This window comes from Podarcis melisellensis (assembly GCF_964234715.1).
Source record: "Podarcis melisellensis genome assembly, chromosome: 4".
NCBI lineage: Eukaryota > Metazoa > Chordata > Lepidosauria > Squamata > Lacertidae > Podarcis > Podarcis melisellensis.
This window is the reverse complement of record NC_138531.1, coordinates 95,983,330-96,002,192: the sequence shown is the minus strand read 5'-3', so window position 1 is coordinate 96,002,192 and position 18,863 is coordinate 95,983,330. Positions and strand designations below refer to the sequence as shown.

The 18,863-nt window shown below is 47.1% G+C and overlaps 1 protein-coding gene across 1 annotated transcript; it reads right to left on the bottom strand.

The window, feature by feature from the left end:
- Positions 1-330: 330 nt before the first annotated feature.
- THAP12 (THAP domain containing 12) lies at positions 331-17,449 on the bottom strand. Its single transcript, XM_081909761.1, has 5 exons — positions 17,267-17,449; positions 10,575-10,695; positions 7,029-7,136; positions 5,180-5,216; positions 331-2,919 (listed from the first exon to the last, which is right to left on the bottom strand). The coding sequence occupies exons 1-5, from the start codon at positions 17,353-17,355 to the stop codon at positions 980-982; spliced, it is 2,295 nt and encodes a 764-aa protein (XP_081765887.1). The 5' UTR covers positions 17,356-17,449; the 3' UTR covers positions 331-979.
- Between the last annotated feature and the right edge of the window lie 1,414 nt (positions 17,450-18,863).

The window sequence follows — 18,863 nt, the reverse complement described above, 5'->3', positions numbered from 1 at the left end:
CTCTTCTGCCTAACTAGGCTTGCAATTCATATTCTGGAGGCTAGTAAAAACCTATAGATGCAAGTCTGGCCGACGCACAGTTTTAGATGCTCTTGGAATATAGTTTTCTGTTGTTGTTCCTTTTACAAGATAGCTTCATTTCTGGGGGGTGGAGATCTCTCTTCCAGTCCTAGAGGAGGAGAGGTCAAAGAGGGCCATCAAACAGTCAATGGAACAGAAGGGAAACAAGGGCAGCAAGATGAAACAAGATGAAGTTAGCGCACCCCTTTGAAAAAAAGACACATTCCTCCGGAACGGCCGGACTAGGATCACCAAAATGAGCGGAAGAATTTCGACAACAGATTAGTTTAGGGCAGGGGTAACCATCACAGGGTTCTCTTGGTACCGCAGACTCCAATGCCTATCAGCCCCAGCCAGCAAGGATGATGGAAGCTGGAGTCCAGTAACATTAGGAAGGCATGGATTAGACCCAATTCAAACTGCTCTAAATAGTTAATTTAAATGTATACCATTTTTTAAAGTTTTTCCTGTCCGGGGTTCAGGGAGACCCATAAGCTGAAAGAGCAACAACCCGGCACATTTTGTTCATTTTAAAGGGTATTTTTTAAGTTATCTGGGCAGAAGTATGGCAACCCATGTACTGGGTTTCCCTAAAGCGAAGAGATTAAACTGTGTCGTATTGTAAGGGAATAGAGAGCAGGCGCACAGGCACAGCAACTGCAGACTCTGTGCAGTTTTAAATAATAAAAGCTTTACAGAACGGTAAATCGGGGCAGGAGGGGGTGGGGTGGGGAGGTCAAGAAGCAACAATACTGAGCAATTGCTCGGGGCTTGTTGAGGAAACACGCTGTAGAAACAGAAAGATGCTTGCTATGGCCCAGCTACTCCTCTTTCAGCTATGAACCCCCAACCTGCCTTTTTTTTAAAGGCAAAACCCAAGTCTCCAAAACAGACAAGGGAGAACTGCCCCGTTCCTGTGTTAAGTCTCTTCCGCCGCTTCTGAACTGTTAGGGGGAAGGAAATCCTCCTCTACTTTCTCGGGGTACTGCTTGATGTAGGTGTCGACCATCATATCCAAGTCGTGCTTAATGTCAAAGTTGATGTTGAGCAGGGCCAGGTGGCTTGACCTCTGCTGGGTCAAGGTGTTCCTTAGGTAGGCCTTCAAGCGCCTCCGGCCCACCTCAAATTTCTCGTTCTCCACCTTCATTATGGGCAAGATGGAGAGGACCTTGAGCAAGGCGTACACGTTGGGGAAAAACTTGATGTCGGGCAAATGGAGGGCTTCGTAAATGGTGGTGGGGAGCTCAATGTCTTTCCCTCTGTGCTTCCACTTGATCCTCCAGCAATGAAGCTCCGCGGAGAGCGTGTCTGGATTGGGGAGGTCGTTTTTGTGCATGTCGGCATGGTGTTCCTCGGAGGTGTTGAATTTGAGCTGCCCCATGACCGAGGGCACCAGAGACAAGCACTTCAGAGCCCTCAGGTGCTGCTCAGAGAAGATGTCTTTCAGCTCCTGAATGATGTGCTCCATGGTCGGGATGCTAAGGGCTTCCTTGTAGTAGTTTTCCGGGGTGATTTCGGAGTCCAAGCTCCCTTGCTGGGCACGGCTGAATTTGCCGGGCAGTTTGATGGGCAGGTCCAGCTTGGTGGCCAAGGTGGTGGCTTCCTCAAACCAGAACTCGTGGTACACCTCGATGTTCTCCATCACCTCGTTGAGGGAATGCAAGACCGCCGTCAAACTGCTGGCCGCAAAGAAGACGTCCGAGGTCTGGCCTTGGAGGTTCTTGCCAAAGGCCCTGGTGAAGGAGAGAATGTTTTTGATGATCACGACCGTGACCACAAAGTCGAAATCCGACAGGGCGGTGGAAAGCGTGCAGGCCCGGCTGGCAACCGAGCTGTTCCACCGGACGGAAGTGTCGTTTATGGAGTCCAGGCACAGCACCAGGGCTTGCATGAGGTCCACCACAATCTCAAAAGTGTCGTGGCGGCCCGTCCAGTGGGAGCGCACCACCTCCTTCAACTCGTTCCCCCGTTCTTCGTTGTTCGGAAAGAGAATGGAGATGACATTGTCCAGATCGGCTAGCAACTGGGGCGACTGATGGAAAAACGTGCAAACCTCCTCTATCTTTCCGAGGGCGATGGAAATGCCCAGGACTGGAATAGATTTGGCTAGCCAAATGTTCAAGGCACAGGAAGACGACAGTGTATAAACAGCTTGAGGGTATTTCTCTAAGATCCTTGTAGCCACAGTTTTCATTTTCGAGGCAAACCCACTGGAGACGATGTAGGCTTGGCCTCGACAGTACTCCATGTTCAAGCCCCACTTTTCGGTAATGGTCGTGTGGAACTTAACGGACAGGATTTCGGGATCCGCCTCGTACGGCAAGAACCCTATGAAATCCTCCTTCAGGTTGTGAGAATCGTCCACAAACCTCACCAGCACCGGCAAGTGTTCCTCGCCGGCGAGATCCACCACCTCTTCTGTGATGATGGAGAAGAAGTGGGAGTCCCTGACCTCGCGGAGGGTCTCTTCCCGTACGCAGCTTTCGCATATCTCCAGCATCTGCTTCTGCTGGGCTTTGGAGCAGTAGGCGAGGTTCACGGCCGTGGTCTCAAACCGCTTCCGCAAAACCTCATCTCCGGAATTTATCCTGAATTCCAAGAGAGACTGGAAGTTGTCTGGAGTAAAGATCCCCTCAGGGAGTTCGTCAGCGCTGTGGCCGTCCAATGGGATGTTCTGCTTCCCCATCAGGATTAAAATCTCAAACAGAGATTTAAGGTAATCTTTGTTTTCCCTCTCCTCTTGCGTTAAAGGGACATCGTCTTCGACCGGCTCGTCGCCACCTTCCTCAGAGGCTGGGTTCCGCATGTTGTTGTCGACAGATTCCTGGTTCATCTTTTCCTGCTCAAAAGCTTCATCAACTAGGAGAGGAGATAATGATATATTTAATATGGAAACGCCAGCAACACCAACTCATCATCTGCGGCGCTCCAGAACTCTTTGACCATGGTAATCAACAATGGTGCCCCCTCCAGATGATGTAGACTACAATTCCCATCATCCCTGGCAACTGGCCAGGTTGACAGGGGCTGCTGGGAGCTAGAGATCAGAACACCAAAAGCGCACTGTGCTGGTGACCCCTTGAATCGCTGTTTCTCAAACATGGGCCCCCAGATGTTGTTGGACTACAACTCCCATCATCCCTAGCTAGCAGGACCAGTGGTCAGGGAGGATGGGAGCTGTAGCCCAACAATGGCTGAGAAAGATGTACTGCCTTAGCCAATTGACATCACTGCACGTATAACAATATTAACAGCTGCACATACTTTTCAATTAATACTGCAATGTGATTTTGGTATACACGTACATGTAACTTGTTTCTTTTTATTTGCATGTTTAATGACTATTTTAGATTGCAAACCACTCAACGGTGAGAGGGCATATTAACTTTCTAGGAAGAACACAATACAGTACACATGTAATAAATTTCTCTTATTCCAATGAAGGACTCAGGCCCATTGCACACTTTAGGACAGGGCTAACCTGACATCTCCACCATCTGGAGGTGTATACCTGAGGATCATTGGATCTGAAACGTTTTCACATACCATATTTTTCGCTCTATAGGACGCACTTTTTCCCCTTCAAACATGAAGGGGAAATGTGTGTGCGTCCTATGGAGCGAAGACGCCATAGCCCCGCGACCCTCTCCTGGCTGGAGAGGTGACGCGGGGCTATGGCAGGAGCCTCTCCGTTGCGCCTTTCCGCTGCTCCCTGACCTGCTCTTTGGGGCTGGTGGTGGGCTTCCCCCCACCAGCCCCAAAGAGCAGGTGGAAAGGAACGTGAAGCCTGGAGAGCGAGAGGGGTCGGTGCGCACTGACCCCTCTCGCTCTCCAGGCTTCCAAGGTAGCCGCCTGAACGCACCTTAAACGGCACCTTGTTTTAGAGGGAGAAAATTCTCCCACTCTCTGCGCAGCGCTTCCTGCCGCTTTGCTGAAGGGGCGCTGGGCAGAGAGCGGAATAATTTTTCCCCCTTATTCTCCCCCCTCTAAAACAAGGTGCGTCCTATTGTCCGGTGCGTCCTATGGTGCGAAAAATACGGTACTAACAACACAGCCTGTAGAATTCTACCCATTATACTTTTATCTGAACCATCAGACTGAATTTCAGGAACCCAAAAGTCAAAAAATACGACTTTCAAGCCCCAAAATAGCAACTAGACATTCCGTTTTGGCTACTGTAACCCTGGTTGTTGTTTTTTTAAATTATGGTGCTGGAGGAGACTCTTGAGAGTCCCATGGACTGCAAGAAGAACAAACCAATCCTTTCTTAAGGAAATCAGCCCTGACTGCTCACTGGAAGGACAGATCGTGAAGCTGAGGCTCCAATATTTTGGCCATCTCAGGAGAAGAGAAGACTCCCTGGAAAAGACCCTGATGTTGGGAAAGATGGAGGGCACAAGGAGAAGGGGACAATGGAGGACGAGATGGTTGGACAGTGTTCTCGAAGCTACCAGCATGAGTTTGACCAAACTGCGGGAGGCAGTGGAAGACAGGAGTGTCTGGCGTGCTCTGGTCCATGGGGTCACGAAGAGTCGGACACGATTAAACGACTAAACATCAACAACAACAACAACCCTGGTTTAAGGAGACATTTGGGGCCTAGCTTATAGTTTCTAACACTGCTGGTGAGTGTCTCTGTAGGACAGCATCTGTCAACCTGACACCCTCCATGTGCTTTGGGGCTGTAGTCCCAAATATATGGTTTGCGAAGGCTGCGTGTGTTTGCAACCACATGGTCGTCCAGGGACTACTTTTGGTGTATGGCTAAGAATGCAGCGCATGAAAGCTTTGGACCTCTTCACCGTTCACCACACAGCAGACACGATTCAGCCAAAGTCCCATTGATTTAAAGGGAGAGAAGAGACTTAAAAACCATATGCTAAATTCTTCCACTGATACCAATAGGGCTTGGCTGGATTGTGCACAAGTTGGAATCCCAGGAGTTAAGAGAGCGTTTAATACCATCGAGTCATTGTATTGACGTAGGACATTTGCATCCAGCCTTTTATGCAAGGAGGAAGCGGCTTCCTGGAGAAACAGGACCAAAACATGATATTTTCTAATGATAAGCTAATTGCCTCCAGAGGTTTTCCCTCCTTCAATTGTCCGATCAACTTACTCTTTTGCTGCTTTAATGTTCTTATTTCTTCTTCACTCTGAAGAGAGAGAAAAACAAGACATTCTATGAGGCACCGACAAGTCACTAGAAATCTACTAATTTTATAAGCAGGAGTCTTTTGAATCCAAACGTATATTCCGGTCCATTAGGGATAAAACTGTCTTTGCCTGTGTGGCTTCGGAACCCTACAGAAAGAAATGGGGTTTTATTTCATAGTAGTACCTCCTGGAAGTGTTCAGAGAACTGCGCAGAGGAGGAAGAATACAGTGGTACCTCGGGTTAAGTACTTAATTCGTTCCGGAGGTCTGTATTTAACCTGAAACTGTTCTTCACCTGAAGCTAATGGGGCCTCCCGCTGCCGCTGGAGCATGATTTCAGTTCTCATCCTGAAGCAAAGTTCTTAACCCGAGGTACTATTTCTGGGTTAGCTGAGTCTGTAACCTGAAGCGTATGTCACCTGAAGCGTATGTAACTCAAGGTACCACTGTATTTCACACTGCAAGGCACAAAAACCAAACCCTCCTCACTTTCCAAGTCCACAGAGAGCTGGGGAATGCTGAGAAGGGGGCGTGCCTCATATTATGCTGGGTTTTGGAGAAATGGCAAGAGGGACTTGCTCCACTTCTGCCTTCCTTCCACAAACTAAGAAACCGGTCTGCACGCTGCAAGCATCCCCGAGAGTTTGGGGGACGGGACATTGACAGTGCCAATCACAACAGTGACAGGCAACTCAGCAAAGTCTTGTGCGCCCCTTAAGAGCACCACCAGCCCAGGTGGAAGTGGAGGAAATGAGTGCTTTCCTCTGTTGCCTTATATATATATATATATATATTTTCCAATAAATAAATATTCAACCCCGCATTTGGAAGAGACCCATCAAACCGTCAATTTCTCAGAAGACCGAGGATGCTAAAACAAACAAGAGATTTGTAATTGAAGACACGGCAAAACATACAGTGTAGAAGAAAACCTGGGCTATTCCCATTCCTCTTGTACTGAACTAGACCGTTTGGGCATAACTGTATCGCTAGCCTCTCTGAAATTACTTAGCAGTGCTAACTTCTCTCAGGATGTTAACAGGTGTCAAAACGCTTTGCGACTTTAGACTCTGTCTTTGTGGCTGTGGTTATGTAGAGGACTTCTTCTGCAAATTTCCACCATTTTTTAGACCCAGTTGTGGAGGTAAAAGCAAATTAATCTGAATTGCAAAACAAACAAACCCAAAACAAATTTCTGTGGTGTTTTCACAAAATAAAGGTAAAGGTACCCCTGACCGTTGCGGACGACTCTGGGGTTGCGGCACTCATCTTGCTTTATTGGCCGAGGGAGCCGGCGTTTGTCCATAGACAGCTTCTGGGTCATGTGGCAGCATGACTAAGCCACTTCTGGCGAACCAGAGCAGGACACGGAAATGCCGTTTACCTTCCCGCCGGAGCGGTACCAATTTATCTACTTGCACTCTGACGTGCTTTTGAACTGCTAGGTGGGCAGGAGCTGGGACCGAACAACAGGAGCTCACCCCGTTGCGGGGATTCAAACCACCGACCTTCTGATCAGCAAGCCCTAGGCTCTGTGGTTTAGACCACAGTGCCACACGTGTCCCTCTTTCACAAAATAGGGTGACGCTATTAGCAGTGGTGGGACTCGACTTGGCAGTTTCTGAAGTTTGAGCCAGTTTTCTGCCTCCTCAGTAGTATAGTAAATAAATTATATTTTTCTACTACTGTGAGTATATTGTCTTGTTATAATTCCTTTCTTACTTCTTTATTGTTTCGACTTCAAGCCACAAGAGAGAACAAAGACTGACTGGTCGGCTTAGTTGTAGCATCTCAGTCCAAGGCAAACCTACCAGCTCTTTAATTCTCTTCCTGTGTCTGCTATGTGGGTTGTTCAAATGGCTCGTGAGGTCGAAAATTGTTGGCACGGCGTTGTCTCGTAAAACAGTCCTGTAGGGACTCTGCAAAGAGAAAAGCAAAAGTCTTCATCTCTCATTGTTTTACAGCATATTTCTTTAAGTGGGGAAAAATAAGTTCCCAGGGAAGGTGCAGAGGGATTTCTCGCCCCAGGTTACTATCCTTCATTTAGAATCAGGAGGGAGCTCTCTGGAAAACAGCAAACCACCAAGAGAGTACGTGGCGAATCTGATTTTATATACCTTAGCTTTTGGATTTATGTTAACTCTTATCCATCCCTGCCAAGTACAGTTACCGTATTTTTCACTCCATAGGGCGCACCGGACCATAGGGCACACCTAGTTTTTAGAGGGAAATCAAGAAAAAAAAATCTTATTGCCCCCCCCCCCAGCCCCAAAGAGCAGCTTACAGGCTGCGCGCAACCTCTCCCTGCCGGAGGGGTTGCGTGCGGCTAGGGCACAAGCCAAGACAGCGAGTGGGATCCATCCCGCTCGCTGTCATGGCTTCCTCTTTAGCGCTGCGCAGCCTCTCCCTGCCGGAGGGGCTGCGCGCAGCTATCCCTGAAGCCTTCCAAGTGCAGTGCAAGTTCCCGCTGCGCTCCTCAGGCTTCGGGTTCCTTTTGCTGAAGCCGGGAGAGCAAGCGAAAGGAACCTGAAGCCTCCAGAACGCAGCAGGAACTCGTGCTGCTCTCCAGGCTTCAGTGAAAGCAACGCGAAGCCTCCGGAGCACGGAGGGAGGGCTCCCTCTGCGCATCAGAGGCTTAGCTTTGCTATCACTGAAGCCAAGGAGCCTGCATTCGCTCCATAGGACGCACACACATTTCCCCTCAATTTTTGGAGGGGAAAAAGTGTGTCCTATAGAGCGAAAAATACTGTAAGTATGATTCTGATCAACTCTCAGAACTAACTCAATGGCCAGAAACAATAACAATGTGAAAAACTTTATGGAATAATTCAAAACATCGAAACTAACAAACTGAAGTCTCTGAAAGTCCTTAAATGAATCACGGTGCCAGACTTTACCCGGCGGAGAGCAAGCTGTGAAGCTTTGCATAATCAGCAAATGTCCAATTCTGATGTCCAACTCTGAACTCTGCTGAACAGTGTTTCTGGATAACAACTATTGTTTCGTTGAATTCTTCATAAGCCAATTAGTTCAACATTCGTTAAGTAGCACAGTGACTACATAATCGCATGAGCACTGTTTTTTTCATTATATCTATTCGAAAAAAGATTGGTTAATGAAGAAATTACATATCTTTCTACTTATGCAGGGTAAAGTCTGGCACCGTGATTCATTTAAGGACTTTCAGAGACTTCAGTTTGTTAGTTTTGAATTAGTCCATAAAGTTTTTCACATTGTTATTGTTTCTGGCCATTGTGTTGCTTTTGATATTGCGAACTTTCAGAACTGCCTGGCCACGGAGGCAAATAAATTTGTTTAGGGCATTTATACCCCATGTTGTAGACCAAAAACTCTCAAGAGCGGCTTACAAAAATCAGTATTAAATCAACTCCGGCCCTCAGGCATGCAAGCGAAACAGACATGACATGCAAGGAAAAAGGAGCTGGGGGGGGGGGGAGAGAGGCTACAACACACGTTTTTGAAGTTAACAGTTCTTATAAATCCCACTAAAAGCAGCAACTCCTCACAGATGTCACTGACATTTCTGGGTGCATTGCACTTAACAGGGCAGCTGGGTTCCTGTCCCCCATCCCACCCCAGAAAAACTCTTCCCACCTGCCCTGCCCCCAGGTCAGACCAAGGAACCAAACAATGTGGATAATGGGAGGCTATTGAAACCAAACTGCTCTTAGAAGAAAGTTTGGCAAGTTTGCCTCCCTGCCAAAACACCAGCAGGGAGAAAGAGTATTTTTATGTTGGGACCAACCAAGTTGAAGTTGCGTAAGAGGCATACTTTTAATGCACCAGCTGCACTCCTACAAAGGGCAACCAATGAATGAGACAAACACATTTGTAAAATGCATATACATTTGTAAAATGCATACCTCGGGTTAGATGTGCTTCAGGTTGAGCGTTTTCAAGTTACGCTCTGTGGCGACCCGTAAGTAACGGAGTGAGTTACTTCCGGGTTTCGCCGCTCGCACAGACGCTCAAAATGACATCACGCGCATGCGTGGAAGTGGCAAAATTTGACTCGTGCATGCGCAGTCGCATGTTACTCAGGATGCGAATGGGGCTCCGGAATGGATCCCGTTCGCATCCAGAGGTACCACTGTATTCTATGGGTATACTCAACCATGCAGTCCTCTACAGCTCTCTGTGGAGTGTCCTTTTAACGGCAGACATGAGTTTGCAACCATGTTTGGAGGAGAGGATGAACACTGCTGGGTTATAGTCTAGGGTTCTCAGACGAGCAAGTGATGAATAGTTAAGGGTTCTGGTCCCAGTTTCATTTATGCGATTGTTATGCTGGAGTTCTGAGACAACAAGGAAGGTAGCTAACAAAATTTTGCCATACTTATACAGTGGACGCTCGGGTTGCGAACGTGATCCGTGCAGGAGGCACGTTCACAACCTGCAGCGCTGTGTCTGCACATGCGCGGGTTTTGATTCAATGCTTCTGCGCAAAGTGCGATTCAGTGCTTCTGTGCATGGGCGAGTGCTGAAACCCGGAAGTAACCCATCCCGGTACTTCCGGGTTCGGTGCGGTGCGCAACCCCAAGACACGCGACCTGAAGCATCTGTGACCCGAAGTATGACTGTACTTTGAATCCCCTCCCCACATCCAGCACTCTCGGACAGAGGATTTTAAAAGGCAACTAGTGGGGTTTTTTTACATGGGGGGAAAACAGCTGCTTGCAGGGAATTTTATTAATGCATATGTTATTTTCCTGCAAGCCCTTCCTCAAAAGGCTACCTGCCAACCCGGGGGGGGGGGGTTTGCAGGGGGAGGCACCTGATGTTTTAAAGTAAAATTCTACACCAACGTAGCAAAAGGGAAGCCAGCTGCTTCTGCATCCCATGTGCAAGTTAATCCACTTGGCTATTTAAAATCTTATTTTAAAAACGTTTTTGAGGCCATAAAACGCAATCTGATTTTAGAGATGGAATTCTCCCCAGCAGAGTTTCAGGCAAGGCTCTTCAAGGAAACCCAGTATTTTCAATGGGAGAGCCCAATCGCTGCTTTTCTCCGAAACACACCATGCCGATTCCCAGAACACCAATACACCCCTCTGCATTTTTTCATATTTAAGTAATCCTGCAAGGCTTAAAAGCACTGAAAGCACACAGGTTAGGCACGCACAGGAGAAGGCAGAAAGCAACCCAGACATTCCAGCTGGTGGGAAGAGCTAGTCAATTAGCAACAGGCAGTAAATCAAGTCGCGAAAAGCATTTTGTTTGATACGACGTTCCTGGGACTCCTGCTTCCGACACGAGTTAACGCAGGAGGAAGGCGGAATCCAGTTTCATGCCGCATAGGAAGCAGGAGACAATTACGGCCGATTCCTTTTACTTACGCTCCTACATATCATCGAGGTTTCAAAGTGCTTCGCGCACAGCCTGTAATGCTTGTTCAATTGGTCGGGCGTCTTATCTTCCAAATCGGCCCTCCGGCAGTTCTCAACCCAACGCTGACATCTGCGAGAGATAACAGGTCATTAGCTCCCAAAACAATAGTTGCCAGAGAAGGCGCTGTTGCGTCATCAAACAGATAAAGTCATTTAGAGGTGCCTGTGAGCCACGAAAGAGAGAACCCGCTGCGTTTATGCATGACGGCTCTGGGAAGAGAAAAAGTCCAACCAAGTCTCTGCAGGAACTAGGACCCTGCCACTCTTTTATATTGCTTTCTACACTTCTTAGGACCATTTAACTGCTGATGAAGAGTTACTATCAAAACAGTTCCGTCATCTGGAAGAACTGTTCCGTTCTCCACATTTTGGAGTATCCATTGTCGCACAATCACAGGACTGTGACTGTTGAAAGGCTTGTTTGCCTCTTTGACGCTTATGGACTATACAGTGGTACCTCTGGTTAAGAACTTAATTCATTCCGAAGGTCCGTTCTTAACCTGAAGCTGTTCTAAACCTGAAGCACCACTTTAGCTAATGGGGCCTCCTGCTGCTGCCGCACGATTTCAGTTCTCATCCTGAAGCTAAGTTCTTAACCTGAGGTACTATTTCTGGGTTAGCGGAGTCTGTAACCTGAAGCGTCTGCAACCTGAAGTGTCTTTAAGCTAAGGTACCACTGTATTGCATTTGTTGAGCATGCAACAGTGATAGACTTTCATTATCTGTGATTCTGTTACATACTTTCTGTTTAAGAATCACTACGCTTGGAGCTTCCATTATTGCACGACTACAGGATTGTGACTGTTGAAAGGCTTGTTTGCCTCTGTGACTCCATTATATATTTTCTGTTTAAGAAATGTGAAATAATACATGTTACAAAGATTTGGTTAAAACATTATTAGCCGCGTGTTGTTTGTAATTTTTTAGAGTTACTCCTTTATATTGGGCATGACTGGACCATTCGGTGCAGGCAAGCAGTGGGATTACCTGGGCTCAGGTGAGGCTACCTGTTGCCTCTCCGCATAAATCAGGAGGCCAGGCCAGTGAATGGTGCATAAACGCAAGGCATGGACTTCTCACAGGTCAGGTAGGTAATTCCTCCTCTAATGCGCTCAAGAGAATATCTATGCCAGGCATAGGCAAACTCTGGCCCTCCAGATGTTTGGAACTACAATTCCCACCATCCCAGACCACTGGTCCTGTTAGCTAGGGATGATGGGAACTGTAGTCCCAAACATCTGGGGGGCCAGAGTTTGCCTATGCCTGACCTATGCATTTACCTGGTAGCCAGAGGCAACAAGGAATTGCATGAAGGTAAGACAGAGGAATGATAGATGTTACTTTCTTGGGCTCCATGATCACTGCAGATGGTGACAGCAGTCACGAAATTAAAAGACGGCCTGCTTCTTGGGAGAAAAGCGATGACAAACCTAGACAGCATCTTAAAAAGCAGAGACATCACCTTGCCGACAAAGGTCCATATAGTTAAAGCTATGGTTCTCCCAGTAGTGATGTATGGAAGTGAGAGCTGGACCATAAAGAAGGCTGATCGCCGAAGAATGGATGCTTTTGAATTCTGGTGCTGGAGGAGACTCTTGAGAGTCCCATGGACTGCAAGAAGATCAAACCTCTCCATTCTGAAGGAAATCAGCCCTGAGTGCTCACTGGAAGGACAGATCCTGAAGCTGAGGCTCCAATACTTTGGCGACCTCATGGGAAGAGAAGACTCCCTGGAAAAGACACTGATGTTGGGAAAGATGGAGGGCACAAGGAGAAGGGGACAACAGAGGACGAGATAGTTGGACAGTGTTCTCAAAGCAACGAGCATGAGTTTGACCAAACTGCGGGAGGCAGTGGAAGACAGGAGTGCCTGGTGTGCTCTGGTCCAGGGAGTCGGACACGACTGAACGACTAAACAACAAGACAGAGGAACCCCAGGCCCAAGGCAGAAATGCAGCAGGCTGCTGATGGAGCCTGCTAGTCCATTTTTTGGGACAGTAACTTTTGGCAGCTTGTTTAACAAGGCTGATATAAATGTAAACCTTTTGGGAAGCATTAAAATTGGAGATTCACTTCACTGTTAATTCAGAAAGTAGTGCCACTGGTATCAGAAATTTAGGAAACACCAACTTTTTAATAAAAATCTCAGTTAAGACGGTCAGGGTAAAAATGCACTTTCATAGTCAAGGTCTGGAATTAGCTCGGTTGGTCAGTCAGCTTTAACCATCTGACTTTCGTGAAACAGGAATGAAGCACAAACCAACCCTTGCTTAAAGGCTCACGCGACTGGGGCAAAAAGCTCTCACTTGAAGGAATGGTGGGATATATGTATGCATGAATAAACCAACAGGCTTCGGTCTGATTACTCATTGCCTCAAATAATGTTCCTTCCTCCTGTGAGAAAGGTATAGAAAAAGGAAAGCATCTCAAGAGAGAATTTATTTCCATCTTGCACCTGCTGATGAATGAGCAACGGCTTAATGGCAGGAAGGTATCCCAGAGAACTATGATGCTGACATGACATTTTCAATTATTTTCTTGTTGCCAGGTGGCCCTCTAAGGAACAATTTTATAATTTCTGAACAGTAGATCCAATAACAAGAATGGTCAATATGTTTTTGGGGTGAGTGGGGGGTAAATCGGAAGAAGATCCAGGTGTATCCGTGCAGTTTTTCAAATCCTAATGAAGTCACACTTATGCTATTTCTGGATTGACAGATGTTGAAATTTTCAAGCAGAAGCCGTAACATGCAAAATATATTCTAAGGAGCCACATCAGCACGTATGTTTTGGACGATTGCCCACATCTCGGAAAGGTTCAGCTGTGAAACTAAATCTGTGTAAAACAAACTACAAATATGATTTTTGTACTAAACCACATCTGCCATTTTGTACAGCTGTGGAAATTCTTTTTGACACTATAAGGCGGTTTGAGAAACCAAAGTGAACCAATTATTCAACCTCTAATTCATGAAGTGTCTCCCGATAAATGTGTTTAAATGGTTTCAAAATATTCTTGACTGGAAAGAGAACCAAAAATCTCCACAAAACCGCTAGTGTCCCGTCCCAGTTTGCAAACTTTACCTCGGTCTAAGAACGGAATCGTGAAGCTGAGGCTCAGACAGATCGTGACGCTGAGGCTCCAATACTTTGGCCACCTCATGAGAAGAGAAGACTCCCTGGAAAAGACCCGGATGTTGGGAAAGATGGAGGGCACAAGGAGAAGGGGACGGCAGAGGATGAGATGGTTGGATAGTGTTCTCGAAGCTACAAACATGAGTCTGACCAAACTGCGGGAGGCAGTGGAAGACGGAAGTGCCTGGCGTGTGCTGGTCCATGGGGTCACGAAGAGTCGGACATGACTAAATGTCTAAACAACAACAAGAACGGAATCCTCTGTATGGAAAGCGCGCCTCGGTTTAAGAACCATTTCTGTTTAAGTACAGACTTCTGGAACCAATTAAGTTCGTAAACCGAGGTACCATTACAGGAAAACCGAGCTGCAAGAGCACAGAAATCAAACTGTGTACACCCATATATGTGAATGTGTCCCTGAAGCTATCCTCAACTGAACAGCAATATATCCATGTGTATTTTGGGATAGCTCAGTTGGTTAGAGCACGGGACTCTTAATCCAAGGGTTGTGGGTTTGAGTGAAAGGATGTTGGGCAAAGCGGTACAAAAAAGTAAATGCTTTTATTTTAACTGTAAGCCAAGTTGACTTTCTGTCAGGGAAAATGGTAGGGTATAAATAAATATAAATTTTAATACACACACACACACATATACACACAATTAATGTTATTACTCAAGTAATTGTCATGAGCAAAACGGGTCCCCAAGGCAGTGTTAGAAACTGAGAAATGAAAGCTAGGAGCTAAATAGCACCTTAAACCAAGGTTACAGGCGCAACAACAGAATGTCTAGGCATGCTTTTTTATAATATACAAAGCTGAAAACGAATGAACTGCAGATAAAATACTATGTTCATTTTCCTCATGGTCTATTCCTTCCTCTGCCCACCCCCCTTCTCTTCTCCACTCTTCAGAGAGTAGCTGTAAGTTGGGAGGCAGAAAAGGGTCCTCCATTCCTTCCACTCTGCAGTTTTAATCTGAAATCTTAGGTGCACAGAGATGAAAAACTGCTCACGCTTATGAAATTCCCTGTCGCAAAATGCGCCTGGAACAATGGGAGTTTCGAATGCTTCCCTAAGGGGAACAGTAGCAGTGAATACATTAAATGACCTTTTAAATGTGTTTTTCGGGGGCAAGGTTATTGGTCTGTTTTCGATCTTCTGTCTTGTTTTTAATGATGCACATCAAACTTCGTGTTACAGATGCTTCAGGTTCTGCGATTTCGGGTTGCGCACTGTGCTGAACCTGGAAGTACTGGAACGGGTTACTTCTGAGTTTCAGCGCTTGTGCCGAAACGTTAAATCGTGCTTTGCGCATGCACGGAAGTGCCAGATCACAGCCTGCGCATGCGCAGACGTGGCACTGCGGGTTGTGAACATGCTTCCCGCACGGATCACATTCGCAACCTGAGCGTCCACTATATTCTTGTGTTCTCGTTTTGTGTGTGTGTGGTGAACTGCCCAGTGATACAGTATACAAGTCTGCAGCAGCAAATACAGTGGTACCTCTGGTTGCGAACGGGATCTGTTCCGGAGGCCCATTCGCAACATGAAAAGAACGCAACCTATAGCAGCGCATCTGTGCACGTGCAGGTTGCGATTCGCCGCTTCTGCGCATGTGCGTGACGTCATTTTTGTGCTTCTGCGCATACATGAGCAGCGAAACCCAGAAGTAACCCTTTCCGGTACAGTGGTACCTCGGGTTAAGTACTTAATTCGTTCCGGAGGTCCGTTCTTAACCTGAAACTGTTCTTAACCTGAAGCACCACTTTAGCTAATGGGGCCTTCTGCTGCCGCCACAGCACGATTTCTGTTCTCATCCTGAAGCAAAGTTCTTAACCTGAGGTACTATTCCTGGGTTAGCGGAGTCTGTAACCTGAAGTGTATGTAACCTAAACGTATGTAACCTGAGGTACCACTGTACTTCCAGGTCACTGTGGGACGTAACCTAAAAGAACATAACATGAAGTGGACGTAACATGAGGTATGACTGTATACAGGTGAGCCTGTCCTTAAAGAAAGGGATGGGAGTGGGGGGGCTGGTTTAGTCGCTGGAGATGTTGCTGGACTCCCAGTTCCCCCCAGTCCCAGCCAGCATGGCCAGTAGTCACAGAAGTGTGGAGGAGGAGGAGGTTGTTGCAGTCCATCAACTTTGCAGAGGAGGCTGCAGGTTTCTTCCGTCCTTAAGTAATCAAGGACCATGCGCCCCACCCATGTGTGAACCTACTCTTGGACGCAAAGTGCTGCACACAGGTCTGGGAACCCGCCTTTGAGGGCACGGCCAGCACATGTGTGAAGCAGCAGCACTGGGTCTAGAGCGTTTTGGGTGCTGAGCTGAGGGGGCATAAAGTAATAATGACAATAAAATCAACACTCATATCTTCATCTTCTGAAAAGATCTGAAACAGAACAACTGCACCCAGAGGAATTATGGGAAAATAAGAAGTATGGGGGAAGGGGAGCTAAATTTTGCCCAACACAAACCCGTGTAACGCCCAAATGCATCCCTACCTTCAGGTTCGCGGCAAACACATACATACGGCTAGAAATTCAAAAATATTTTAGAACCTTTTTCATGCATGCAACTACGGCGGCTAGAATTTTAATAGCAAAAAACGGGAAAGGTGACTTAATCCCCTCAAAAATTGACTGGCAGGTGAAGTTGATAGAATATCTGGAACTTGCAAAAATGACTGGGAGAATAAAAGGAAACTCAAAACAGAAAGTGAGCAAAGATTGGACCATATTTAAAGAATATCTAAAGAAGTACTGTGATGGTTGCAAATCTGTTGATAGGTCTAGACTGAATCTTGAATATTAAGGAAACTACAAAAGTAAAAATCTCTTGATACATAACAGATAAAAAAAGGAAGTGCATATATAAGACCTATAAGGTGTAAAAAGCACGACGAGATGAATCGGAAGTCAAAAGTGTGTCTGATAATAATAAAATAATAATAATAATAATAATAATAATAATAATAATAATAATAATAAAAAAATTTATTTATATCCCGCCCTCCCCAGCCGAAGCTGGGCTCAGGGCTCATGATGTTAAATGATGTGTAGTTAGTTAGTGTCCAGTTGGTATGTTGGTTCTGTACTGGTTCGTTTGTGTTGTTTTTCATGTTCTATATGTAAACTGTTTTGCAATAAAGGAAATTAATCAAAAGAATGGTATTCCCCCTTCTCGCACGAACGTGTTTCACGCCGAACACGTGTCCGCCGCTGCGTAACGTGTGAACCCGCCTCTGATGCCTAAACGCACCCCCACCTTCAGGTTCGCGGCACACACACACGCATACGGCCAGAATGCGCGGGGACTGGGATTCCCATTCTCGCACGCACGTGTTTCACGCAGAACACGTATCCGCCGCTGCGTAACGTGTGAACCCGCTTCCCCGCCAACCCAGGCACGGGCCCGCGGTTTTTCTCCTCTACTTTGCCATGGGACCCCCCCCTATATTATCTCCATCCTCCTGCCCTCCCCCCAAAAAAGGAAACTGACCGGGCGGGGTCCCGCGGGAAGCGAAAGAAGGCCAGGTCGCTCTGGGTGCTCTTGCGGGTGCAGTTCGGGGCGGCGCAGAAATTCGGCATCCTCGGCGGCGGCTCCTCCGGGCGCCCAGCGAGCGCGGCCCTCGGCGCGGACTGAGGAGAGCGAGGGAACCCTGCTGCCGCCGCCCGCCCTCCCGCCTCCTTCCCACCATGCACCGCGCCGCCCCCTCTGGAGAACCAACCACCATCGAGGCGGACGCGCAGGCGCGGAGAGGCGCGCGCGCCTGCGCACAGCGAAGACCATGCTAAAGAACTCACCCTTTCCACACGCAAGCCACGCCTCCGCTGCCCCGCACGACGTCGCCCTTTATGAGAGGTTAAGGCGAACCAGACTTCCGGATTCCTTTCGGAGCTCCGCCACGTGCGGGGCGCTGAATGATAATTACCAATAAATATATACAGTAACGCGTCTGGTTTTAATTCTGCCTCTGTTTGATTGGTTGGTTTTTGTTATGTACTGAGTTGAATAGGATCCAGAATGCAGCAGTCTGATTGGGCCCAGAACAATAGGATCCAGAATGTAGCAGTCTGATTGGGCCCAGAACAATAGGATCCAGAATGCAGCAGTCTGATTGGGCCCAGAGCAATAGGATCCAGAATGTAGCAGTCTGATTGGTCCCAGAACAATAGGATCCAGAATGCAGCAGTCTGATTGGGCCCAGAACAATAGGATCCAGAATGCAGCAGTCTGATTGGGCCCAGAACAATAGGATCCGGAATGCAGCAGTCTGATTGGGCCCAGAACAATAGGATCCGGAATGCAGCAGTCTGATTGGTCCCAGAACAATAGGATCCAGAATGCAGCAGTCTGATTGGGCCCAGAACAATAGGATCCAGAATGCAGCAGTCTGATTGGTCCCAGAGCAATAGGATCCAGAATGCAGCAGTCTGATTGGTCCCAGAACAATAGGATCCAGAATGCAGCAGTCTGATTGGTCCCAGAACAATAGGATCCAGAATGCAGCAGTCTGATTGGGCCCAGAACAATAGGATCCAGAATGCAGCAGTCTGATTGGGCCCAGAACAATAGGATCCAGAATGCAGCAGTCTGAGTGGTCCGCAGGAGCCACCCAATCCAGCTCCTGGTGGAAGTGAATCCGCAACCTGATTGGCCTACAGGAGAATCCCGGAATTAGCCAATCACGTGGGGCCCATTGTGTAAATAATGTATATAAAGCAGACATTTCGGGGGAACTTCCATTCCTCCTCACCACTGTGAGCTGAATAAAGAGCATGAAATCAACACTTGACTTCGAGTATATTTCAGTTTTCTCTTGCAAGAAATAGCAAGCAGGGAGTAGGAAGGAATGAGATAGGTTTTAGGTTATGTTATGCCTTTAATAGGTTATGTTATATTCTGGATTATGTTATGTTTTATAGATTATGTCTGAATAGGATGAGAGTGTTGGAGATACGTGCAAATGTGTATGTGAACCCGGTCTTTGGGTGTTTGATTTTCGTTGTTGTGTATACTGTGTATATACGGACAATGACAATAAATTTATCTATCTATCTATCTATTTTTAAAAATGGATTTTCTGTGCTCACTG